The sequence below is a fragment of the Odocoileus virginianus genome, chromosome 9, assembly GCF_023699985.2.
Source record: "Odocoileus virginianus isolate 20LAN1187 ecotype Illinois chromosome 9, Ovbor_1.2, whole genome shotgun sequence".
NCBI lineage: Eukaryota > Metazoa > Chordata > Mammalia > Artiodactyla > Cervidae > Odocoileus > Odocoileus virginianus.
This window is the reverse complement of record NC_069682.1, coordinates 25,797,037-25,822,913: the sequence shown is the minus strand read 5'-3', so window position 1 is coordinate 25,822,913 and position 25,877 is coordinate 25,797,037. Positions and strand designations below refer to the sequence as shown.

General features: G+C 43.7%; 1 protein-coding gene and 1 long non-coding RNA gene across 10 annotated transcripts in view; one reads left to right on the top strand and one right to left on the bottom strand.

The window, feature by feature from the left end:
* Positions 1 to 25,877, top strand: part of FRMD4A (FERM domain containing 4A) — a 683,539-nt gene that overhangs the window by 607,467 nt on the left and 50,195 nt on the right. For all 9 annotated transcript variants that reach the window (XM_020881295.2, XM_020881294.2, XM_020881296.2 and 6 more), the window contains 2 exons: positions 366 to 504; positions 6,659 to 6,800. In XM_020881295.2, coding sequence (XP_020736954.2) covers positions 366 to 504; positions 6,659 to 6,800 — 281 coding nt within the window. The remainder of the gene's footprint in view (positions 1 to 365; positions 505 to 6,658; positions 6,801 to 25,877) is intronic.
* Positions 1,495 to 8,345, bottom strand: LOC110129759 (uncharacterized). The gene is made up of 3 exons (XR_002311603.2): positions 8,216 to 8,345; positions 2,170 to 2,282; positions 1,495 to 1,576 (listed from the first exon to the last, which is right to left on the bottom strand). It is a non-coding gene; the product is annotated as an uncharacterized lncRNA (long non-coding RNA).

The window sequence follows — 25,877 nt, the reverse complement described above, 5'->3', positions numbered from 1 at the left end:
TATAGTTAATATACTAAGAATGGCTAAGAACAGATTTCAGGTGCTCTGACCATAAACACACACAAGCACACATGATGGTAATATTGGAGGAGATGAGATACTCTTTAGCTTGACTGCAGTGATCACTGTGTATATGAAGATCAAATTATCATATTCTATACCTTAAATAGAATCCTTTTCTATTTAATAAAATGAAAAGCTGGCCTTTGTCAGCCAGCTGCACGTGTGTGCACACATGGCCCTTCGGTTACCTTTATGCCAGAGCTTTTGGACCCAGTGGGTTCTTGGTAAAAGCTGTGGACTGAGGACTGGAGTCCTTCGTGGCCAGCGCAGTTGGTTGACCCTTCTGGTTCTTGCTCTCCCAGGGCTTCGGTGACAAGAAGGACGTTTGGACACAGCGGCATCGCAGTGCACACGTGGTACGCGTGTCCAGCACTGATCAAGTCCATCTGGGCTATGGCCATTAGCCAGCACCAGTTCTATCTGGACAGAAAGCAGAGTAAGGTAAGGCCTTCTCCTGGGGTGGGGAGGGCCTCTGCCGAGACCAGACCTTCCACTGAGCCTTGAGCTCTCCCAAGGACAGGGCCGTTTTCTGGATCTTGTAGCTTGAGGATTGGGCATTGGATGGCTGGGAGAGGCCCTGCTTCCCTTGTTCTGAGATGGGCACAGGTACAGACTGGCCTTTTAGGGCTATCAGAGGCAGGAATGAGATCAACTCTTTAAGAGAATAATTCTTTCTCAGCGACGTGGTCAAGAGCAGTCAGAACCACTTAAGGCATTTGACATAGCCAGGTAGGAATTCTGCCCATGCTTTCAAACCCCTAGAGCCTCTCCCAGAAGTAAGTGGTCAAGCCCTTTTTGGTGTGTAAACACTGGCATGTTGTTTTCCTTTTGAGGAAAGAAAAAAAGCAACTAGTCTCAACTAATAGACACCACCTAACTGTTAAGGATAATTGCTTGTGAAAACCCTCCAGGCTTTTCCAACTGCCAACTCCATTTCTTAAAAATGCAAAACTGGAAACATTAAAAAAAAAATTTTTTAAAAAGCAACAACTCTGTTTCCCTCAGGTAGACCCAGAGCCTCAGGCCTTGATAAACAGTCATCCTCCAAGGGAGGTTTACTCCAGCCCAAGTTCACATACATGGGGTGGGGGAGGGGTGCATTTCCCACCCATCTGGTGGGTGGGAAAACGACATCTCCCCAGTTCACACAGGGCTTCTGTCAACATTCTGCCCCTTCTTCCTCCTGCCTCGGCTTCTGGGCTCCTCTCGCCTTCCCCACACAAGCCTCTCCCGTTCATTACCCCTCAGGTGAAGGGCCATATCAAGATGGGCTCTGTATCTTTCTCAGGATTCTGGTGGCTCAGGAAGGGTGGGGAATGGGCCTTGGCCCCTTGCCTAGCTGTACATTCACCCATGGGAGGTTTTGTCTCATCCCGTGAGTCCTGAAAGGGGAGGAGGTGGCAGGACTCTGGGCTTACTGGGTCCAAGACTTATTGGATTGATGCCCTTTAGGATTCTTGTGGCTTCCTCTTTTGTGTTACTTTCCTTCTGGTTGGAGATGCTTTTTCCCTGGCTTGGGGAGAAGATTGGAAGGAGAGATGTTGAGTGGGAGGTAAAAGAAAGATCGTAGGACAATAGGACAGGAAGAAAGCAAGCAAACCCTTAAGTCATCATTCAGTTTCAAATCACGGCCTTTCCCAGTGGGAGTCACTTTCTCCTCTGTAACACATTTTCTCCTCTCCTAGGTCTTCTTCCTGACCCCCCTTTTGGTCATTTTCTAGGATGAGTGGGCACAGGGTGGAATATTTTTGTTGCCAGGAATAATGAGAGTATTCTACAGCTCTCCTGGTGATGACGGGCTTTGGCACAGGAATTTGAGGCCCGATTAGATCCAAAGAAACAGGGCCAAAGTGTTTTGACTCATGCTTTGTATTGAGACAGTGGGTGGGTGTCAGTGATTTGCCCTCCAGTGGCAAGAGTTGGAGGTCGAAACCTTAGAACCTTGATTCTCTCTTCTGTACTGTTCAGCAATGCATGATGAGAGGTAAGAGAGTTTGACAACCCTCCTGAACCCCACTACCAATTTCTTGCGAGGACCCCACACACACTGATGCCACAATGTTGAATGCAGAAAAGAAAAAGCATGCTTCACCCTAAGGATGGTACCTTAGCTGTTTGAACTCCTCCTCCTCGTGCTGGCTTTTTGCATTAGAACATCTTTGGGGTAACTCAGGAAGCTCATCCTTAGGGTTCTACAGCACTATTGAAGGTTGTCTCACCTGCAATTGGGGAGGCTTTATGGAGCAGGCTTACAGGTCAACCCACTGATAGAGCAAGTAAAACTTTAAAAGTAACCATCAGGGACTTCCCTGGTGAACCAGTGGTTAAGAATCCACCTGCCAATGCAGGGAACACGGATTTGATCCCTATCCAGGAATATCCCACATGCTGCAGAGCAGTTAAGCCCGTATGCCACAACTACTGAGCCCAGGGACCCTAGAGCCCATGCTCCACAGCAAGGAAAGCCGCTGCAATGAGAAGCCCAGGCACAACTAGAGAACGCCCAAGAACAGCAATGGAGACCCAGTGCAGCCAAAAATAATTAATTAAAAGTAACTATCAAGGATTACCTGTTAATAAGAAGTGTCTCTTAAGAGACCAAACCAGACGCTTATAGCCATAGAGAACTTTCACCTCAGCAACCCCTGGAGGACTGAAGGAAATACACCTATTCCTAGGAGCAGGAGAATTTTCCCCAGATAGGCTCTGAATATTCACAGGTGCTCCAGAGCCCATGCATTTCCTTTTGGAACCAGTTCCTCTGCTTGCAGTATCAGGTGAGGAACAGGTTGCCCCATAGAGAAGTCCAAGGATTCTGCCTTCTCATTCTGTGACCCTGGACAAGCCTTTCCTCACTCCTTCTTTCTTTCCTCAGTTAAATAACAGCAAAGAAACCCCTGACCAAAATCATTCACTGGTCCAGTGACACAGTATTTGTGATTGCTTCAGGAGATGTGAGCTATCTTTCATTATTATCGTTCTAATCGAACATACTGTTCCTTGGCCGACACCTGTGTAAAGTTTAAACTCTTTAAAAGTACCCCCAAACCAGAGATGATAAAATTTGCCTCAAGAATTGTGTTACAACACCTTTCACTTCTGGAATGTTCTTTAGACAATAGCAGTGTGACCCATCTCCAGTGGGCAGGATGGTTCCGGGTGAGTGATGGTTGGCAGGCCTGGGATGAAGTGTTTCCAAGTATTTCTGAGCAGCCAGTGTTGGCTGGCATGCTAGCCATTGCTTCACACTCTACTGTAGTGAGCCGTGCCAACCATTCCTTTCTCTGAAGTGCTTCAGCAAAGCCCAAGCCTCCCAAGGGATTCTTTTCAACCCCAGAAACAAGTGTGGTCTGGTGGTTGGAGTCAGCAGGGGTAAGTAACCGAGAAGTCTTGTGTTCATACACTGGCTCTTGGTTATTTTCTTCTTTCAGGGTTCTGGTGTAAATCACTTAAAATCTCTCCTTGTCTCTCTCTCTCTGTCTCTCTCTGTCTCTCTCTCTCTGTCTCTCTCTCTCTCTCACACACACACACACACACACACACACACACACACACACACACTCAGCCTCCATCACTAAAGGCAGAGCAGAAAGAGGCCATACTGGTTCCTTTCTGATGGCTCCTTCAGGATGAGGGGCTGTACAGTCACCAGTGACATTTGGTAAATTACATCTGCTGACCCCAAAGATCAGAAATGTCATCAGCTGGATCCTGCCAACCTATGTACCCAAGGAATCTCTAATAGAGTTCAGAGGAAGATATTTGAAAACTTAAATTGTTTAGAGTGACTATTAGTCACTGTTCCTCTGAATTCAGATTGAGGACTTGTTGAGTTGGCCCCCAGACCTAACATCTTTCCTCCTGAATCTTTTTTCCCCACTTGATCCATTCTGCTATTCTTTATTCTGTCTAGATCAAAAGCCAAGTGAAAGCATGGTAGAGGCCAGTTAAACCTTGCTCACAGAATGCCTGTAGTAATAATTAGGACAGCAAGACCCTCCAAGCAAAACATCTAGAGCTTTGGAGGTTCTCTGACCCAAAGACCTGACTTTACAAGGAGGGAGTCTCCCCATCAAATTGTCTCCTCTTGGTGCTCTCTCTCTTCCTGATCTAAGCAGGCATTGTGATATTTCTATTCTAGACAGAAGTCAGTAATTTCCTAAAACTTCTGAGAATCTAATCTCCCTCAAAAGCACACCTGTTGTCCCTTTTTCCTAGTTTGTTTCCTGTCTCTGAGGTCAGTGTGGCTGGGATGGGGTCGAGGGGGGACGGGTTTCCCACGAGATTGATGAGATCGCCTGAAATATTCAGTGGAGTCATTCATTGAACCTCATCTAGCAAATTCCTCCCAGGACCTGATTTATAGCTTATTCCAATTCCAGTGACCTTGATGTCTATTATCTAATTTAGTCCTGACATCACACCTCTGTGATGTGCGTTTTAAGAGCTTCATTTTACAAACAGGGATCTCAGGATCAGAGAGGTTAGAAATCAAGGTCCATCTGTGATTTGCTGGAAAGAGCCAAGATTCCAGTCCAGGTCTTTCTGACTCCAGAGCCTGGATCCTTCACCAGGGTGAATTGGGCTGTGACTTCATGAGTTATTCTTGCATAACTGCAAGCGTGGGCTTCTCTTGGTGACGCGTGGGCCTTGGTAAGAGAATACTGTTGAAAGAAAGGAAGTGATGGATTGTGCTTTCTCTGCTTTGCTCAGAGGATAAAACTTAGCCAGGTGCATGTGATTGATATTCTGTGTCAAAACGAAACAGAGGCCTTCCTGCTTTCTGCTACAAGCCAGAAAACCCTGCCAGGGACTGGCAGCTGGGATTATTTCACAAGCAAGGAAGCCTTCACCCCAGGAAGGCAGCCTGGTTCTGAATGTAAGGACAGAGTTGAGGCTGGAGAGGAGACAACAGTTAAGAAGGGATCAGTTCCTGGCGGTCCAGTGGTCAGGACTCGGAACAGGGGGCACCGATCCAACCCATGGTTGGACAACTAAGATGCCACAAGCCGCATCACGGAAAAAAAAAAAAAAAAAGGAAGGATCAGTGAGATAGAAGAGTGTGAGGAAGAAGACAAGTCAGACCCGATAAACAAAAAAAGCAAAAAATCTTAGCATTTCCTCTGCCTCTCAGGCTCTCATCTAATTCAGGTGAGGAAAGTACTTGGCAGTCGAAAGTCATTGTCTTTCACCAATTTTGGCATCAACACGGAGGCCAGAGGCAGGGCAGGGTCTCAGGGTTCAGACAAACCCTGCTGGAGACCACTGTGGGCACAGGATGTGAAGGGAGCCAGGCAGTGGTCTGCCCACATTCCATGGTTTCTCCTGTGTTGGGACAGACTGGGCCTCACACCAGCGAGGAGTGAACACACATCAAATAACTGAAAACCTCAGTGGGGAGCCTTGCCCGGTTCTATCTGTGCATCCCTGGCATATCACCAATGACCACAGAAAGATGGACACGTGTACAGTTTACACTAGCATTGATAGCTGTTTTCTGGAAGTCCACAGTACAGCAGAAGCCCCTGCCTGAAGCATTATCATGAACTGATTTCCCGATGATGAAGGGAAAATAAACAACACGCTCAGCAATTGTCAGGGGGCACGCAAACCTGTCTCCACCTCCAGAGCTGGGAACTAGAGCAGAAAGCTTCACTGCAGCACTTACTTTTAGGAATGTAATTGTGAACACAGGGTCCTCTTCTGATCTCTTCTGGTCCGCTCTGCTGTTTGCCAAAGTGGGCCAGTTAATTTGTGGAGTCAGTGGAGTCTTAGCCATAATCTGAAGACTTGGGCTCATACATTTAGGTATCAGAATGGAAGCAGGGCACTGTGCCAGGTGCCTCTTAATGGGAACCAAACACCCCAACGAGCATTTGTTCCAGAAGCCCTTACACACCATGCTTACACACTGTGCTTGTGCACCACACTTGCAGGCTGGTAGCGTGGTCACTTCACAACCCTCTGAGTTTTCATAACTCCATGGCTAACACTTTAAGAGTTTGAACCACTTTAGAACTTACTGAAACTTTCTAAACTTACTTCAGACATCTCTTAAATCATTCACCAAGCTGACAATTATTTTTTTCTCCTTCTTTAAGCACAAAATCCTGTATAATCACTACTGTTTATTGACAGCTATGTAGGAGGTGGTGTGGGGGGGAGGGAGGCCTTTCTCTTGTCTGACTTCCTTTGACCCTCACACAACCTTGAGCAGTAGGTGGTGTTTTCCCTGTTTCATCCTGGGAATAATGAGGCTCCATGAGCCTGAAGTCATTCCCCAAATCGGGACCGCCCCCCTCACCAAGGTCTGTCTGACTCCAAATCCACACTCTGTAAGCCCTGTATACACAGCCTGGGGGATGACAGGTTTAGAAAATTCCTAGTGAGTCACCTCTGGAGTCTTATCTGCTCCTGAGGGAAAGTTTCAGAGGATGAGCAATGGGCCCCGGGACACACACAGAAAAATGCCGCAGTTCGGGCCATGAGGCCGTTTGCTAGATCTCAGGATGACAGGCGATCGCTGTGGTCGGCGTGTCCTCGCCAGGAGGGGAGTGTCCTCCACCTAACCTCTCCAACCCGGTGGTCTTTCTAGTCGAAGATCCATGCCGCCCGCAGCCTGAGTGAAATTGCCATCGACCTGACTGAGACGGGGACGCTGAAGACGTCTAAGCTGGCCAACATGGGCAGCAAAGGCAAGATCATCAGCGGCAGCAGTGGCAGCCTCCTGTCCTCAGGTGAGCAGACCCCAAAAGAGGTCCCCCTGCAGCAGGGCTGCAAGCCCTGGGTTGGGGGGAGCGCTCCGAGGGTGGGTGAGGGGGGCGGTAAGGACCATGTAGCAGGCTCGGTGGGAGCTGGTTCTGGCGTCTAGAGCAAGGTTTATAGTCCAGCAGGGATCGGAGAAAAATGGCCAAAGGTGTGTGTGTCGGGGGGAGGAGGGGGTGGCGCGGAAGAACCACACAGTGTGGGGAGGACACACAAGGGTCTTAGAGCAGTGTCCAGAGCCTTCTTGAGGCCAGAGGAGTGTCTGCTCCAGGGGCAGAAGGTGGGATCCCTTGGGTGCCACTCAAGGAGAATTACCTAAGAAAGGGCTGAAGGTCTGAGTCATGGTGCTGAGTGACCTGCACTGTGTTCCCAGGGGAACTTCTTGAGGCTTTCAAAAGTACAGAAAACTCTTGATCATTTGGAAAGGAGAGTTTTGTTTTTTTTGAAGAGAGGATCAGCAGGTCTGATGCCGTCTGTCTCTGCAGGGCCCTGGGCAAGCGTTTATCATCCCTGCGACGTTGGGAGGGGCAGAAATGCCCCGAGGTTTCAAGTCTGGCTAGATTCAGGAGAAGGGACGCCTTTGCTGAAGTGACAGGAAGGGGAGCTGTTTGAGTTGGGCAAGGAATCCAAAGAGGAGGAGGCAAAAATTGCCTGAAAATGTTACAGAAGTATAATAATGCAGGTCACCCCCCAGGCCACATGGTCATGGCCAGATTATTCTTGGGGCCAGTGTCTTCTTCCTTGCCTCTTAGCCAGAGGGTGAAACAGGAAGGCTTTGCCGTACCTTATCTTCCAGAGTCATTTCTATACAGCTGATGGCAGCAGACAATAATAAAGTGAAATAAAAAAGGGAAAAGATTCATCAGTACCATGATGACCTAGAGGACTGGGATGGGGAGGTGTGGGAGGAAGATCAAGATGGAGGGGATATATATACAGTTATGACTGATTTGCAGTGTTGTATGGCAAAAACCAACACAACATGGTAAAGCAATTATCCTCCAGTTAAAAATAAAAAAGAAACTTAAAAAAGGAAAAAGACAGGAGTGGGAAGAAAAGCTGAAATCTGTCTAGTTAATTTCTGGGCTGGTGGAGTCCAGTCAGAACCGGAACACATTCAGACCTGAAGGGCAAGGGTGAGGATAGACAGGCCTTTGTGAGGTCCTGAGGGGCCCACGGCCAGGTGTTCATGTGGCCATGGGTTTTATAAAATCTGTGAACATAATACATTTAGCCACAAAAATTATATAAGTGTCAGGCCCCACACAGCTGGCTCTGCCTCTGCTAGGTCACCATTAAGGATCATTGTCAACCCCTCCCTGTCTTGGATCCTTAAAATGTTTTCATCAATACAATGGTCTGAGTAATCATTATTTCTGAGGCTTACAGGGTTCCAGTGAAGACCATGAACAATGCTGTAGCAAAGAAAATCCCTTCCAAAGTCCAAGACCCGTGCCTGGAATTTCAGCCACTTCTGATTCCCTGCTGAATGAGGGAGGGCAGGGCCAGCACTGTGATTGTCCCTGAGACACTCCCCTATGTGCGTGCTTGGTTGCTAAGTCATGTCAGACTCTTTGTGACCCCATGGATTGTAACCCGCCCAGCTCCTCTGCCCATGAAATTCTCCAGGCAAGAATACTGGAGGGGGTTACCATTTCCTCCTCCAGGGAATCTTCCTGACCCAGGGATCGAACCCACATCTCTGGTGTCTCCTGCATTCGCAGGCAGGTTCTTTTTTTTTTTTTTTTCCATTTATTTTTATTAGTTGGAGGCTAATTACTTTACATCATTACAGTAGTTTTTGTTATACATTGAAATGAATTAGCCATGGATTTACATGTATTCCCCATCCCAGTCCCCCCTCCCACCTCCCTCTCCACCCGATCCCCTCTGGGTCTTCCCAGTGCACCAGGCCCGAGCACTTGTCTCATGTACCCAACCTGGGCTGGTTATCTGTTTCACCCTAGATAATATACATGTTTCGATGCTGTTCTCTTGAAACATCCCACCCTCGCCTTCTCCCAGAGTCCACAAGTCTGTTCTATACATCTGAGTCTCTTTTTCTGTTTTGCATATAGGGTTATCGTTACCATCTTTCTAAAGTCCATATATATGTGTTAGTATACTGTAATGGTCTTTATCTTTCTGGCTTACTTCGCTCTGTATAATGGGCTCCAGTTTCATCCATCTCATTAGAACTGATTCAAATGAATTCTTTTTAATGGCTGAGTAATATTCCATGGTGTATATGTACCACAGCTTCCTCATCCATTCGTCTGCTGATGGGCATCTGGGTTGCTTCCATGTCCTGGCTATTATAAACAGTGCTGCAATGAACATTGGGGTGCACGTGTCTCTTTCAGATATGGTTTCCTTGGTGTGTATGCCCAGAAGTGGGATTGCTGGGTCATATGGCAGTTCTATTTCCAGCTTTTTAAGAAATCTCCACACTGTTCTCCATAGTGGCTGTACTAGTTTGCATTCCCACCAACAGTGTAAGAGGGTTCCCTTTTCTCCACACCCTCTCCAGCATTTATTGCTTGTAGACTTTTGGATAGCAGCCATCCTGACTGGCGTATAATGGTACCTCATTGTGGTTTTGATTTGCATTTCTCTGATAATGAGTGATGTTGAGCATCTTTTCATGTGTTTGTTAGCCATCTGTATGTCTTCCTTGGAGAAATGTCTGTTGAGTTCTTTGGCCCATTTTTTGATTGGGTCATTTATTTTTCTGGAGTTGAGCTGGAGGAGTTGCTTGTATATTTTTGAGATTAATCCTTTGTCTGTTGCTTCGTTTGCTCTTATTTTCTCCCAATCTGAGGGCTGTCTTTTCACCTTGCTTATAGTTTCCTTTGTTGTGCAAAAGATTTTAAGTTTCATTAGGTCCCATTTGTTTATTTTTGCTTTTATTTCTGAAATTCTGGGATGTGGGTCATAGAGGATCCTGCTGTGATTTATGTTTGAGAGTGTTTTACCTATGTTCTCCTCTAGGAGTTTGATAGTTTCTGGTCTTACATTTAGATCTTTAATCTATTTTGAGTTTATTTTTGTGTATGGTGTTAGAAAGTGTTCTAGTTTCATTCTTTTACAGGTGGTTGACCAGTTTTCCCAGCACCACTTGTTAAAGAGGTTGTCTTTTTTCCATTGTATATCCTTGCCTCCTTTGTCAAAGATAAGGTGACCATAGGTTCGTGGATTTATCTCTGGGCTTTCTATTCTGTTCCATTGATCTATATTTCTGTCTTTGTGCCAGTACCATACTGTCTTGATGACTGTGGCTTTGTAGTAGAGTTTGAAGTCAGGCAGATTGATTCCTCCAGTTCCATTCTTCTTTCTCAGGATTACTTTGGCTATTCGAGGTTTTTTGTATTTCCATACAAATTGTGAAATTATTTGTTCTAGTTCTGTGAAAAATACCGTTGGTAGTTTGATAGGGATTGCATTGAATCTATAGATTACTTTGGGTAGTATAGCCATTTTGACAATATTGATTCTTCCAATCCACGAACACGGTATGTTTCTCCATCTGTTTGTGTCCTCTTTGATTTCTTTCATCAGTGTTTTATAGTTTTCTATGTATAGGTCTTTTGTTTCTTTAGGTAGACATACTCCTAAGTATTTTATTCTTTTTGTTGCAATGGTGAATGGTATTGTTTCCTTAATTTCTCTTTCTGTTTTCTCATTGTTAGTGTATAGGAATGCAAGAGATTTCTGTGTGTTAATTTTATATCCTGCAACTTTACTGTATTCATTGATTAGCTCTAGTAATTTTCTGATAGAGTCTTTAGGGTTTTCTATGTAGAGGATCATGTTATCTGCAAACAGAGAGAGTTTCACTTCTTCTTTTCCTATCTGGATTCCTTTTACTTCTTTTTCTGCCCTGATTGCTGTGGCCAAAACTTCCAAAACTATGTTGAATAGTAGTGGTGAGAGTGGGCACCCTTGTCTTGTTTCGCAGGCAGGTTCTTTATCATGAAGCTGCCTGGGAGCCCAGAGTCTCAGATTTGAGCCTGGATTCATCTTTCCACCATCCTCCTAATCTAGCCCTTATGAGGCTGATTCTTCCTCCAGCCTCAGCTAGGGCCACATCCCTGCTGTGGTTTCATATCCACTCGGAAATCCACATTCTTCCTTCACATGGCATGTTATACCCAGGAGGAGAATAGATTCTTCCAGCTCAGGTATATCAGAACCCCTTGGGAGGTTCCTTCAAACTCAGATAGCTGTGTACTAGCCCTGGAGTGTCTGATCTAAGAGACTGGGGTGAGACCAGAAATTTGCCTTTCTAGCAAGTTCCGACAAGTTCCCTGGTGCTGTTGATGCCGCTGGTCTGGGGACCTTGCTTTCAGAGTCTCTCTTCTTGTTGAAGAAGAGAGAAAAGCCTGAGGTAGGTGTACAGCTCAAGATCAAGGAACCTAGGTCTCCCCACTTTTACCAAATGAACCTAACTAGTATTTTTTTTTTCAACTATTTATTTGGCTGCGTTGAGTCTTAGTTGTGGCATATGGGATCTTCATTGTACCATGCAAGATCTTTCTCTGCAGTGAGCAGGCTTCAGTAATTGGGGCCTGTGGTCTTGGTTGCTCCTTGGTATGTGGGATCTTAGTTTCCCAACCAGGAATTGAGCCCACGTCCCCTGCATTGCAAGGATGCTTAACTACTTGACCCCCAGGGAAGTCCCTCCTCACCCTGCTTTTACACCTATGTCCTGGTCCATCTGCAGGGGCCCTTCATCTCTGGCAGCCTCCAGGGATGCAAAGCTAACAGCAGGTACAGAGGAACGTGTGAGCAGGAGTCCCAAAATTTCTAACACGGAACGACATTACTCAACCATCAGAGATGAGATCCAGGCAGTTTTAATACTAGGAAGCAATTCCTCTCTGTCATCGCCATCAGCTTGACATTAATCAATCCCATGGGCTAGGAGATGAATCAACTGCTGAATCCACTCCCACACCTAAAATCTTTATCCCAGGATATTAGAGCTGTTCTAACTTAGTGATGAAGACCCCAGGCAAAGCTGTTTGGAAGTTGATGGAAGCAACCGGGGTCCCCTGACAGCACCCCTTCTGCAGCGGCTTCATTGGTAGGACCGAGGCCCTCTGGCTTTTCTCTGCCTGCCCTCTGCTGCTCAGCTAAGCAAGAGGAAGGCTGGGTGGAGGAGAAGGTGGGGAGGTGTGAGTCGTGCCTGTGACCAGGCCAGGGAGTGTGTGGCACTCGACCCAGCCCTGCAAGTTAGATCTTGAAGAACTAGCCTTAAATGCGGAGGTGGAGGCTCTGTGGGGTTTCCCTCCTAACTTAGGAAAGGCCATGGGTCAGTGGAGGGAGAGACCGTGCACAGGAAGTATTCCATCAGCCAACACAGGGAACTTCTAGGACCTGTACTTCGGGCGATTGTGGCCTCCAGGTGTGTGGTTGCTGCGCCTCTGATTTTCCATATGCAGGAGAAAAAGATGCCTTCTCCTGAGGCCTTGTGGTCCCACCTGGAAGGGACAGTTGCCCATCCCCCAGGTGAAAATATAGGCTGGCTCTCCACCTGTGCTTTTCATCCTCTAGACTGGGGGTGCCCAACCTCTGGGCCACAGACCAGTACCTCCCTCAGATCAGTGGCAGCATTAGATTAGAAATAAAGTGCACAATAAATGTAATATACTTGAATTATCCCAACCCCCTCACCCCCGCCCCGAGGCCATGGAACTGGTCCTTGGTGCCAAAAAGGTAGGGGACCACTGCCTTAGTGAATCCTTCTTAACTGCACATTGAGAGGCCTGAATTTTAGTGATGGGCTGGCATAAATGAGAGAGCATCAGTCTTCCTGGATGGACCTGATTTAAACACTCTTTTATGATACTTGCCAGAACTATGATCTACCTCTCATTCAGGAAATAGGATACAAATAACCTAGTGTCCTATTTGATCAGGTATTTTCATTTCCTTCACCTGTATTTTGTATTTGCATGCATGCCTGAGTCTTTTCGACCCCGTGAACTATAGTCCATCAGGCCCTCTTTTCATGTGATTTTCCCAGTGAGAACTAGAGTGGGTTGCCATTTCCCCCTCCAGGGGATCTTCCTACCCCAGGGATCAAACCCAAGCCTCCTATGGCAGGTGGATTCTTTATCACTGACCTGGGAAGCCCACCTAGTGCCTCGCTAAAAAAACAAAAAAAGATGGTGTCTAATAGTCCTGAAAAACATTTTGAAAAACTAATCATCACTCAAAAATCTTTTTTTTTTTAGCTCAGTGCCTGACACCCAATAGTTTCTCCATACATGATTTTTAAAAATTTTTTACATTATTTCCCCATGACTCATGTATTTGATGACTGGAAATTTTTACCTTTTGACCCCCTTCACCTATTTCCCCCACGGTAACCCCCTGCCTCTGACGACTGCCAATCTCTTCTTTTTATCTATGAGCTCAGGGGAGGTTATGGGTTTTATTTGTTTATGTTTAGATTCTATGTATCAGTAGAATCAAATAGTATTTGCCTTTTTCCAGTTTATTTCACTTAGCATAAAGCCTTCGGGGTCCATTTTTATTGTTGCAAATGACAAGATTTAATTTTTTTGTTACGACTGAATAGCATTATGTTGTGTGTGTGTGTGTGTGTGTGTGTGTTATAAAGTCACAATTTCTTCACCCATCCATCTACTGGTGGACACAGGTTGTTTCCATGTCTTGGCTCTTGTGAATAGTGCTGTAGTGAACATGGGGGTAGAGATATCTTTTCCAGTTAGTGTTCCATTTCTTCAGATAAATACCCAGAAGTGAAATTGCTGGGTCATGTGGAAGTTCTATTATTAGTTTTTTGAGGAACTTCTGTACTGTTACGAGGTGGCTGCACCCACTCACATTCCCACCAGCAGTGTAAGGAGAGTTCCCTTTCTCTTTCTCCACATCGTCGCCAACATGTGTTCTTTTTGATGACAGCCATTCTCACAGAGCCAAGGTGATTTCCCATTGTGGTTTTGATTTGCATTTCCCTGAAGATTAATGATTCTGGATATCTTCTCATTAATGATATTGGTCATATGTATGTCTTCTTTGGAAAATATCTCTTCAGATTCTCTGCCCATTTTTTAATTGGATTTTTTTGTTGATGTTATTGAGTTGTGTGAGTTTTTTACATATTTTGAATATTAGTCCTTTATCGGATATATGATTTGCCAACATTTTCTCCCATTCAATAGGTTGCGTTTTCTCTTTGTTGATGGTTTCCTTTGTTGTGCAGAAGCTTCTTAGTTTGATGTAGTCCCATTTGTTTAATTTTTTTTTTTTTAGAATTTATTTATTTGGCTGTGCTGGGTCTTTGTTGCCACACTCAGAAGTTCTGATCTCGTGGCAGTTTGTGGGATCTTTAGTTATGGAATGTGGAATCTAGTTCCCTGACCAGGGACTGAACCCAGGCCCCCTGCATTGGCAGTGAGACACCTTAGCCACTGGACCACCAGGGAAGTCCTGAGTCCCATTCATTTATTTTTACTTTTGGCGCCTCTGCTTTTGGTGTCAAATTTAAAGAAATCGTCACCAAGACTGATGTCAATGATACACAATTATTGAAATTAAATTTTGAAGGATACTAGTAAGAATCCTGTATGTGCTGCATTTTAAGAACCTTCTGTATTCCCAGAGTGTATGGTATCTTGGTCCTTGTCAGGATCTCTCATAAACCTACCACCAACATTTTCCATCAGATTGTCATGATGGTATCAGACCTTCAGACTTTTCAGATCAGGCCCCTCCTGCAAATACCATCCATCTTCATTCTCTTTGATTCATCCTTCCACCCTTGTCTGTCTCCAAATTGTTTTGTAACTGAGCCGTATAACTGCACTGTGATATTTTACAATATAAATATTTTTTTTCCAGCTCCCAAACTTGTCTAGGAACTATGCACAGCATTTTAAAAGTTATAGCCTCTCTCCTCAAAGAGTTTGCATGCTGTGTATTGATGTAAAACAGAGATAAAATATTGTCAACGTCTAGTAATTCTGAAGGCGATTTTCCTATTTAACAAGGCCACGTCATTACCAAGTACTGGACGTCAGTCATTTTAAAGAAATCTGAGATCTCAGATGCTAAAGAAATGAAGAAATGTTATGGATATCGTTGAAGTCAGAAGTCCACTCTTACTAATGGCCCATTCAGGGGCTAACATTTCAAAAAGAAAGTCTGCAGAGTTGAAATGATTTACTAAGGCCCGGGGCCAGGACCCCTGAGATTTTCAGGGGTGACACCCAGGGCTGTCCCGTGGGAGATCTGAGTAGAGACCCTTAGAGGTGCTAGACCCTTAGAGCCTTCTGAACTCTGTTGGATCAAAAGGGGTCAAGCTCTTACTTCCTCACATTACACTGTATGAGATGCAGATTCTAGGAAGGTTAGGGAACCAAATCCCGAATCCATTTGTAAAGGGGTGCTGATGGGCAGGCTTTGAAAGACGTGAGGACCCTTGTCTCAGAGCACATCTTCTGAGAGATGGCCTGGCCTTCCCAGGGTCCCCAGAAGAGGGAATATGGAGGTAGCTCAAGGCACAGCCCCCCTTCCAGGCCAGCAGAGCCCCACCCACTGCCCCCATGGTGGCCTCCTCACTAGCTCTGCACCTCTGGGTACCCAGCCAGCCTGCTGCCTGACCACTATGGGGGACGTGGGGTGAGCAGGGGACATTGTAGTCATTGCCTAGTTGTTCAGTCACTCAGTCCTGTCTGATTCTTTGCTACCCCATGGACTGCAGCACACCAGGCTTCCCTGTGCTTCACCATCTTTTTCTTAAAATCTCAAAGATGATGGAAAAGGGAGAAAAAATGGAATGACAAAAGACACAAGAACTTCATGTTGAATACACATGACCTTTCCAAAGGTCCTCTGAAAGCAAGAGAGAGTGGAGGATTGTCCTAGCATTGCTTCTGGAATTTGCCATCCCAGGACAGTTCTGGTTTCAGTGGGAAGGTAAGGGCTCAGGGAGATGTGTTTCTGCTTTTAGCCAATTTAAAGAAAATGGCATGGACTCTCTTAAGAGAGAGGCTGTGTTCTGCTTCCCCATGTGGATTGTTGCATTAACCATCCCTCCCCCCAAACAAACAAACAAGAAGTCACTGTGCATCCTTTCTTAAAGAAATAGAATAATGAGACATGTTGTCTTTTTGAATGGAAATCCAGGGGCAGAAGCCACCCACTGTCTCCAAAACACAATGGCATGTTGTGTCTATAAATAGGAATCAGGCTGTGGGATTAATGAGATGGCAGTTGAGTCATCTTCATTGTGAAGAGCAGGATTGCAAAGAATGTCGTGATGTATCTTTGGTTTAAAAAATAAAATAAAAAAGAAATAGCACAAAGCCTTGCAGTCTGCTGGGATCACTCAACTCTGACCTTTTCCGCTCTGGGGAAAAACATGTTGTACTGAGTGTAGGGCCTGCTCTGTCTGGGACCCGTCCATGTCCATGACTCAACTCTTCACACGTTCACCTTCTCTGAATGCCAGCACTTCCTACCATTGTTGGGAAGTTTATTAATAACTAGTGTAACAATGAGGGTGCCAGCTATCTGCCATCTCTCCTTCCAGAGGACTGATCTGATAGGCGTCTGCCAGCTTTATAGTTCAGGGCTGTGTTCAGCTCAGAATACACAGCCCTGTAGTTGGTTATCAATCACGCAATATTTGGGGGCTTTTTTCTTCTTTTTGTCATCTCTTTTTTTTTTAATGACTTCCCTGGTGGCTCAGGCGGTAAAGCGTCTGCCTACAATGCGGGAGACCTGGGTTTGATCCCTGGGTCGGGAAGATCCCCTGGAGAAGGAAATGGCAACCCACTCCAGTAATCTTGCCTGGAAAATTCCATGGACGGAGGAGCCTGGTAGGCTATGGTCCATGGGGTCACAGAGTCAGACATGACTTAGTGACTTCACTTTTCTTCTTTTTGTCATCTTTTTTGTTTTTAATGTAGATTTTATTCCTATAGTTCAAATGTATTTCCTTTATGTTTTGCAATTACTTGATAACAATTTTTTGCTGCATGGCATTTGAGATCCTAGTTCCCCAAGTAGGGAGTGAACCCAGGCCTCCTGCCTTAGAAGTTCAGCATCTTAACCACTGGACCTGCAGGAAAGTCCCATCTCCATCCTTTCTCTTCAGCTCACAATCTACCTCTCCCCTGTATTTCTCTTCAGCTTTTTCAAGTTCTGTTGTCCTTTTAAGTCTAATGATGCCCAGATTCCTGGGCTCAGTGCCCTGCACACAGGGTCAGCCTACAGGACTGCCAGAGGGCTCACCTTCTGCCAGAGTGTGTTTATACAGGACTGTGTAACTGGTGAGGGCTGTGAAATCTGTGTGGAATAGATGTTTCTGGCTGTGGCTTGTGCAGGACAGGCCTGAGTCAAAATACTGAGAAGACAGCATGGTTGTCCTTTTCTGCTCTCTCATCAGGGGGTTAAAAAAAAACCACACACACAAATAAAGCCATTTATACTGATATATGTATGCCCTCCTGTGTAGAGGAATATTTGCCTACTAAAGAAAACCAGGAGAGAATGATCATCTATAACCTAAGTGAATGACTTTGAAACTGATGGAATTTCAAACAGTGAGAAAGAAATCACTGTCCCCACCCATGGGCTTTTGGCTCTCTTCCCACTTATTGAGACCAGCCTTCCCAATATTGCCATTGAATCAGAGTTTTGGAGACAGAAGGATAAGCCCTCGTATTTCACAATATAAGAAATAGAAACCATATAAGTTAACTCATAACAATAGTTTCAGCTGGGTACTTTACCAGATGCTGCTAATTTTTTATTGAAGTATAGCTGCTTTACAATGTTGTGTTCGTTTTCCCTGTACAGCAAAATGAATCAGCTATACATGTACATATATCCTCATTTTGGGGATTTTTCTTCCCATTTACATCACCACAGAGCACTGAGCTCCTTGAGTCATCCAGTAGGTTCTCACTAGTTATCCATCTTATACCTAGTATCAGTAGTGATACTGATTGATTGACCCCAATCTCCCCATTCATCCCACCCCTCTTTTCCCTGCCGAGTGTCCATATGTTTGTTCTCTACATCTGTGTCTCTATTTCTGTTTTGAAAATAAGATCATTTGTATTATTTTTCTAGACTCCACATATATGAATTAATATATATTTGTTTTTCTCTTTCTGACTTCACTCCATATGAGTCTCTGGGTCCATCCACGTCTCTACAAATGACCCAATTTCGTTCCTTTATATGGCTGAGTAATATTCCACTTCTATATGTACCACATCTTCTTTATCCATTCCTCTTTTTTTTTTTTCATTTATTTTTATTAGTTGGAGGCTAATTACTTCACAAAATTTCAGTGGGTTTTGTCATACATTGACATGAATCAGCCTTGGAGTTACATGTATTCCCCATCCCAATCCCCCCTCCCACCTCCCTCTCCACCAGATTCCTCTGGGTCTTCCCAGTGCACCAGGCCCGAGCACTTGTCTCATGCATCCCACCTGGGCTGGTGATCTGTTTCACTATAGATAATATACATGCTGTTCTTTCGAAACATCCCACCCTCGCCTTCTCCCACAGAGTCCTAAAGTCTGTTCTGTATATCTGTGTCTCTTTTTCTGCTTTGCATATAGGGTTATCGTTACCATCTTTCTAAATTCCATATATATGTGTTAGTATGCTGTAATGTTCTTTATCTTTCTGGCTTACTTCACTCTGTATAACGGACTCCAGTTTCATCCATCTCATTAGAACTGATTCAAATGATTCTTTTTAATGGCTGAGTAATATTCCATTGTGTATATGTACCACAGCTTCCTCATCCATTCGTCTGCTGATGGGCATCTAGGTTGCTTCCATGTCCTGGCTATTATAAACAGTGCTGCGATGAACACTGGGGTGCACGTGTCTCTTTCAGATCTGGTTTCCTCAGTGGGTATGCCCAGAAGTGGCATTGCTGGGTCATATGGCAGTTCTATTTCCAGTTTTTTAAGAAATCTCCACACTGTTTTCCATAGTGGCTGTACTAGTTTGCATTCCCACCAACAGTGTAAGAGGGTTCCCTTTTCTCCACACCCTCTCCAACATTTATTGCTTGTAGACTTTTGGATAGCAGCCATCCTGATTGGTGTGTACTGGTACCTCATGTGGTTTTGATTTGCATTTCTCTGATAATGACTGATGTTGAGCATCTTTTCATGTGTTTGTTAGCCATCTGTATGTCTTCTTTGGAGAAATGTCTGTTTAGTTCTTTGGCCCATTTTTTGATCGGGTCATTTATTTTTCTGAAATTGAGCTGCAGGAGTTGCTTGTATATTTTTGAGATTAATTCTTTGTCTGTTGCTTCATTTGCTATTATTTTCTCCCAATCTGAGAGCTGTCTTTTCACCTTACTTATAGTTTCCTTTGTTGTGCAAAAGCTTTTAAGTTTCATTAGCTCCCATTTGTTTATTTTTGCTTTTATTTCCAATATTCTGGGAGGTGGGTCATAGAGGATCCTGCTGTGATTTATGTCGGAGAGTGTTTTGCCCATGTTCTCCTCTAGGAGTGTCATAGTTTCTGGTCTTACCTTTAGATCTTTAATCCATTTTGAGTTTATTTTTGTGTATGGTGTTAGAAAGTGTTCTAGTTTCATTCTTTTACAAGTGGTTGACCAGTTTTCCCAGCACCCCTTGTTAAAGAGGTTGTCTTTTTTCCATTGTATATCCTTGCCTTCTTTGTCGAAGATAAGGTGTCTATAGGTACATGGATTTATCTCTGGGCTTTCTATTCTGTTCCATTTATCTATATTTCTGTCTTTGTGCCAGTACCATACTGTCTTGATGACTGTGGCTTTGTAGTAGAGTCTAAAGTCAGGCAGGTTGATTCCTCCATTCTTCTTTCTCAAGCTTACTTTGGCTATTTGAGGTTTTTTGTATTTCCATACAAAATGTGAAATTATTTGTTCTAGTTCTGTGAAAAATACCATTGGTAGCTTGATAGGGATTGCACTGAATCTATAGATTGCTTTGGGTAGAATAGCCATTTTGACAATATTGATTCTTCCAATCCACGAACACGGTATGTTTCTCCATCTGTTTGTGTCCTCTTTGATTTCTTTCATCAGTGTTTTATAGTTTTCTATGTATAGGTCTTTTGTTTCTTTAGGTAGATATACTCCTAAGTATTTTATTCTTTTTGTTGCAATGGTGAATGGTATTGTTTCCTTAATTTCTCTTTCTGTTTCTTCACTGTTAGTGTATAGGAATGCAAGGGATTTCTGTGTGTTAATTTTATATCCTGCAACTTTACTATATTCATTGATTAGCTCTAGTAATTTTCTGGTAGAGTCTTTAGGGTTTTCTATGTAGAGGATCATGTCATCTGCAAACAGAGAGAGTTTCACTTCTTCTTTTCCTATCTGGATTCCTTTGACTTCTTTTTCTGCCCTGATTGCTGTGGCCAAAACTTCCAACACTATGTTGAATAGTAGTGGTGAGTGTCAGGTCAGTGTCTTGCCCTGATTTCAGGGGAAATGCTTTCAATTTTTCACCATTGAGGGTGATGCTTGCTGTGGGTTTGTCATATATAGCTTTTATTATGTTGAGGTATGTTCCTTCTATTCCTGCTTTCTGGAGAGTGTTAATCATAAATGAATGTTGAATTTTGTCAAAGGCTTTCTCTGCATCTATTGAGATAATCATATGGTTTTTATTTTTCAGTTTGTTAATGTGGTGTATTACATTGATTGATTTGCAGATATTAAAGAACCCTTGCATTCCTGGGATAAAGCCCACTTGGTCATGGTGTATGATTTTTTTTAATATGTTGTTGGATTCTGTTTGCTAGAATTTTGTTAAGGATTTTTGCATCTATGTTCATCAGTGATATTGGCCTGTAGTTTTCTTTTTTTGTGGCATCTTTGTCTGGTTTTGGAATTAGGGTGATGGTGGCCTCATAGAATGAGTTTGGAAGTTTACCTTCTTTTGCAATTTTCTGGAAGAGTTTGAGTAAGATAGGTGTTAGCTCTTCTCTAAATTTTTAGTAGAATTCCGCTGTGAAGCCATCTGGTCCTGGGCTTTTGTTTGCTGGAAGATTTCTGATAGTTTTGATTTCCTTGCTTGTGATGGGTCTGTTAAGATCTTCTATTTCTTCCTGGTTCAGTTTTGGAAAGTTATACTTTTCTAAGAATTTGTCCATTTCATCCACGTTGTCCATTTTATTGGCATAGAGCTGCTGGTAGTAGTCTCTTATGATCCTTTGTATTTCAGTGTTGTTCTGTTGTGATCTCTCCATTTTCATTTCTTAATTTGGTTCTTCTTTGTTTCTTAATGAGTCTTGCTAATGGTTTGTCAATATTGTTTATTTTTTCAAAAAAACCAGCTTCTAGCTTTGTTGATTTTTGCTATGGTCTCTTTAGTTTCTTTTGCATTTATTTCTGCCCTAATTTTTAAGATTTCTTTCCTCCTACTAACCCTGGAGTTCTTCATTTCTTCCTTCTCTAGTTGCTTTAGGTGTAGAATTAGGTCATTTATTTGGCTTTTTTCTTGTTTCTTGATGTAAGCCTGTAATGCTACGAACCTTCCCCTTAGCACTGCTTTTACAGTGTCCCATAGGTTTTGGGTTGTTGTGTTTTCATTTTCATTCATTTCTATGCATATTTTGATTTCTTTTTTGATTTCTTCTATGATTTGTCGGTTATTCAGAAGTGTGTTATTTAGCCTCCATATGTTTGAATTTTTAACAATTTTTTCCCTGTAATTGAGATCTAATCTTGCTGAACTGTGATCAGAAAACATGACTGGAATGATTTCAGTTTTTTTTAATTTTCCAAGACCAGATTTATGGCCCAGGATGTGATCTATTCTGGAGAAGGTTCCGTGTGCACTTGAGAAAAAGGTGAAGTTGATTGTTTTGGGGTGAAATGTCCTATAGATATCAATTAGGTCTAGCTGGTCCATTGTGTCATTTAAGGTTTGTGCTTCCTTGTTAATTTTCTGTTTAGTTGATCTATCCATAGTTGTGAGTGGGGTATTAAAGTCTCCCACTATTATTGTGTTACTATTAATTTCCTCTTTCATACTCGTTAGCATTTGCCATACATATTGCTGTGCTCCTATGTCGGTGCATATATATTTATAATTGTTATATCTTCTTCTTGGATTGATCCTTTGATCATTATGTAGTGTCCTTCTTTGTCTCTTTTCACATCCTTTATTTGAAAGTCTGTTTTATCTGATATGAGTATTGCGACTCCTGCTTTCTTTTGGTCTCCGTTTGCATGACATATTTTTTTCCAGCCCTTCACTTTTAGTCTGTATGTGTCTCTTGTTTTGAGGTGGGTCTCTTGTAGACAGCATATATAGGGGTCTTGTTTTTGTATCCATTCAGCCAATCTTTGTCTTTTGGTTGGGGCATTCAACCCATTTACATTTAAGGTAATTATTGATAGGTGTGGTCCCATTGCCATTTACTTTGTTGTTTTGGGTTCACGTTTATACAGCCTTTCTGCATTTGCTGTCTAGAGAAGATCCTTTAGCATTTGTTGAAGAGCTGGTTTGGTGGTGCTAAATTCTCTCAGCTTTTGCTTGTCTGTAAAGCTTTTGAATTCTCCTTCATATCTGAATGAGATCCTTGCTGGGTACAGTAATCTAGGTTGTAGGTTATTCTCTTTCATTACTTTAAGTATGTCCTGCCATTCCCTTCTGGCCTGGAGGGTTTTGATTAATAGATCAGCTGTTATCCTTATGGGAATCCCTTTGTGTGTTATTTGTTTCTCCCTTGCTGCTTTTAATATTTGTTCTTTGTGTTTGATCTTTGTTAATTTGATTAATATGTGTCTTGGGGTGTTTCGCCTTGGGTTTATCCTGTTTGGGATTCTCTGGGTTTCTTGGACTTGGGTGGCTATTTCCTTCCCTATTTTAGGGAAGTTTTCAGCTATTATCTCCTCGAGTATTTTCTCATGGCCTTTCTTTTTGTCGTCTTCTTCTGGGACTCCAATGATTCGAATGTTGGGGCGTTTCACATTGTCCCAGAGGTCCCTGAGGTTGTCCTCATTTCTTTTGATTCTTTTTTCTTTTTTCCTCTCTGCTTCATTTATTTCCACCATTTTTATCTTCTGCCTCACTTATCCTATCTTCTGTCTCCGTTATTCTACTCTTGGTTCCCTCCAGAGTGTTTTTGATCTCATTTATTGCATTATTCATTTTTAATTGACTCTTTTATTTCTTCCAGGTCTTTATTAAACATTTCTTGCATCTTTTCAATCTTTGTTTCCAGGCTATTTATCTGTAACTCCATTTTGTTTTCAAGATTTTGGATCATTTTTATTATCATTATTCTAAATTCTTTTTCAGGTAGTTTCCCTATCTCCTCCTCTTTTGTTTGACTTGGTGGACATTTTTCATGTTCCTTTACCTGTTGGGTATTTCTCTGCCTTTTCCTCTTGTTTAGATTGCTGTGTCTGGAGTGGGCTTTCTGTATTCTGGAGGTCTGTGGTTCCTTTTTATTATGGAGGTTTTACCCAGTGGGTGGGGTTGGACGATTGGCTTGTCAAGGTTTCCTGGTTAGGGAAGCTTGCGTTGGTGTTCTGGTGTGTGGAACTTGATTTCTTCTCTCTGGAGTGTAGTGGAGTGCCCAGTAATGAGTTTTGAGATGGGTCTATGTGTTAGGTGTGACCTTGGGCAGCCTGTATGTTGACGTTCAGGGTTATGTTCCTGCGTTGCTGGAGAATTTGTGTGGTATGTCTTGCTCTAAAACTTATTGGCTCTTGGGTGGTGATTGGTTTCAATGTAGTTACGGAGGCTTTTGGACGGTCTCTTATAACTTGAAGTTCCATGTAGTCAGGAGTTTTCTGGTGTTCTCAGGTTTTGGGCTTAAGTCTCCTCTGGATTTCAGTTTTATTCTTCCAGTAGTCTCAAGACTTCTCCAACTATACAGCACTGATAATAAAACTTCTAGGTTAATGGCGATAAGATTCTCCCCTGTTAGGGACACCCAGAGAGGTTCACAGAGTTACATGAAGAAGAGGAGAGGGAGGAGAGAGATAGAGATGAGCAGGAGGAGAAAAAGGGGGACTCAGGAGGAGAGAGACAGATCTATGCAGTTGTCTGTTCCCAGAGTGTTCTCCATAGCCCAGATACCCACAAAGATTCACAGAATTGGATTGGGAAGAGAAGGGGAAAGGAGGAAATAGAGGTGTTCTGAGGCAGAAAATGGAGAGTCAAGATTGGGAGAGAATAATCAACACACTCCTGAATAAAAATGGGAACTGAATATTGGATTCTTAAATGTCCACAATTTATATCATATACTGAAAAACAAAGATTAAAAATCTAGAGTAGAGGTTAGACTCTTAAAAATACTATATTAAAAACAAAAACCAAACCACACAAAAAAATTTTAGAAATATATATGAAGTTCGGTTTAAAAATAGGGCTTCTCTTTTTTTTGTAAGGTTATAGTGTAATGAAAATGAAAATTAAGGAGTAGTAGAGGAGTAATAGAGGACTTTAAAAGGTAATAAGAGAAAAAGAAAAATAGAAAATAGAAGAGAAAAAGGAAGAAAAAGAAAAGAAAAACAAGAAAAAAAATGTTCCTAATTAAAAAAATCATAAAAATCTATGAAAATGAAAGTTAAGGAGTAATGGGGGAGTAATAGGGAATTTTAAAAGAAAATAAAAGAGAAAAAATAAAAAAGGAAAAAAAATTTTTTTTTTTTTTACTTAAAAAAAAAAAAGTAAAAATATATCTAGGAATTTCTCTGGAGCTGTTGTGGTCAGTGTGGGTTCGGTTCAGTTTCAGATAGCTCCTCATTCCAGCTTACACTTCTCAATATCTACAGGCCCCTTCCAGTGTAGTCAGTGTTATCTACAGGGATTTTAATCTGTTGCACCGGTCCCTTCTGAAGCGGTTCCCTTTGTTTATTTGGCTTCTGTTTGCCGGTCTCTTCAGTGCCTAATTTCCACCCTGACACAGGTGGGCGGAGGTGGACTCATTCAGGTTGCTAGTTCCGTTGCGCTGCAGGGAGGGGCTGGCGCTGCTTTCCCCTCTACGCTGCTCAGGCTCCCGGCTGTTCTATATGGAGCATGCCCTGCGCGCTGTGCACGGTTCCAGCCCTTGGGTGTTCCACAAAAGTGCGGAACAAAAAGCTGCGCCTGCTTTTCGTGCCTTCCCCGTCCAAGCGTCTCAGGCAGCCAGGAGCTTGACGGGCGCACTCTCCCCGGGTGCGGTGCGCCTTCTCCCCTCCGCGTCCCCAGCCCGAGTCCCCGCCTGCGCCCTGTGTCTCGCCTGCCCGGTGGATGTCGACCATCCAGAATCTCAGGAGGTCTTTGATTAGAAACTGGAGGCCTGTTTGCAGTGCGGTAGGGGATGCGGTCCTTGGGGCCGAGCCTGCCCCTTTCCTCTCCCCGCTGCCTCCAGCCTCCGGCGGGGCTGGGCTGGGCCGGTCCATGGCCTGCGAGCTCTTCTCTGGACTTGCTCGGTCCCTTTGTTCTGCGAACGGCCAGCAGTGTGTTCAGTGTGTTCGGGCCGGTTAATTTTCTCTCTCTCTTTTGCTGTCCCACAGTTTAAGTTGGAAACTCACAAAAACTCCCTCCGATTGTCCTCAGGGCACTCAGGCCCGGTCCTTACCCTAAGCAATGCCGCGGGCTCCTTTCCGTTCCGCCCCCACTTGCTGGTGGCGGATGCGGGTGTCTGGGGTACTTTTCTGCTGGGAGTTGCTTTTAGGCACGTAATCTGGGGGTTTTATTTATTGTTCCCCTCCCAGTCAGGTTGCCCTCCGAGATTCAAAAACTTCCCCCAGGCCCACCAGTGCGAGGGTTTCCTGGTGTTCGGAAACTTCCTCTATTAAGACTCCCTTCCCGGGACGGATCTCCGTCCTTAGCTCTTTTGTCTCTCTTTTTATCTTTTATATTTTGTCCTACCTCTTTTCGAAGACAATGGGTTGCTTTTCTGGGCGCCTGATGACCTCAGCTAGTGATCAGAAGTTGTTTTGTGAAGCTTGCTCTGCGTTCAGTTATTCTTTTGATGAATTTGTAGGAGAGAAAGTGGTCTCGCCGTCCTATTCCTCCGCCATCTTGGCTCCTCCTCCT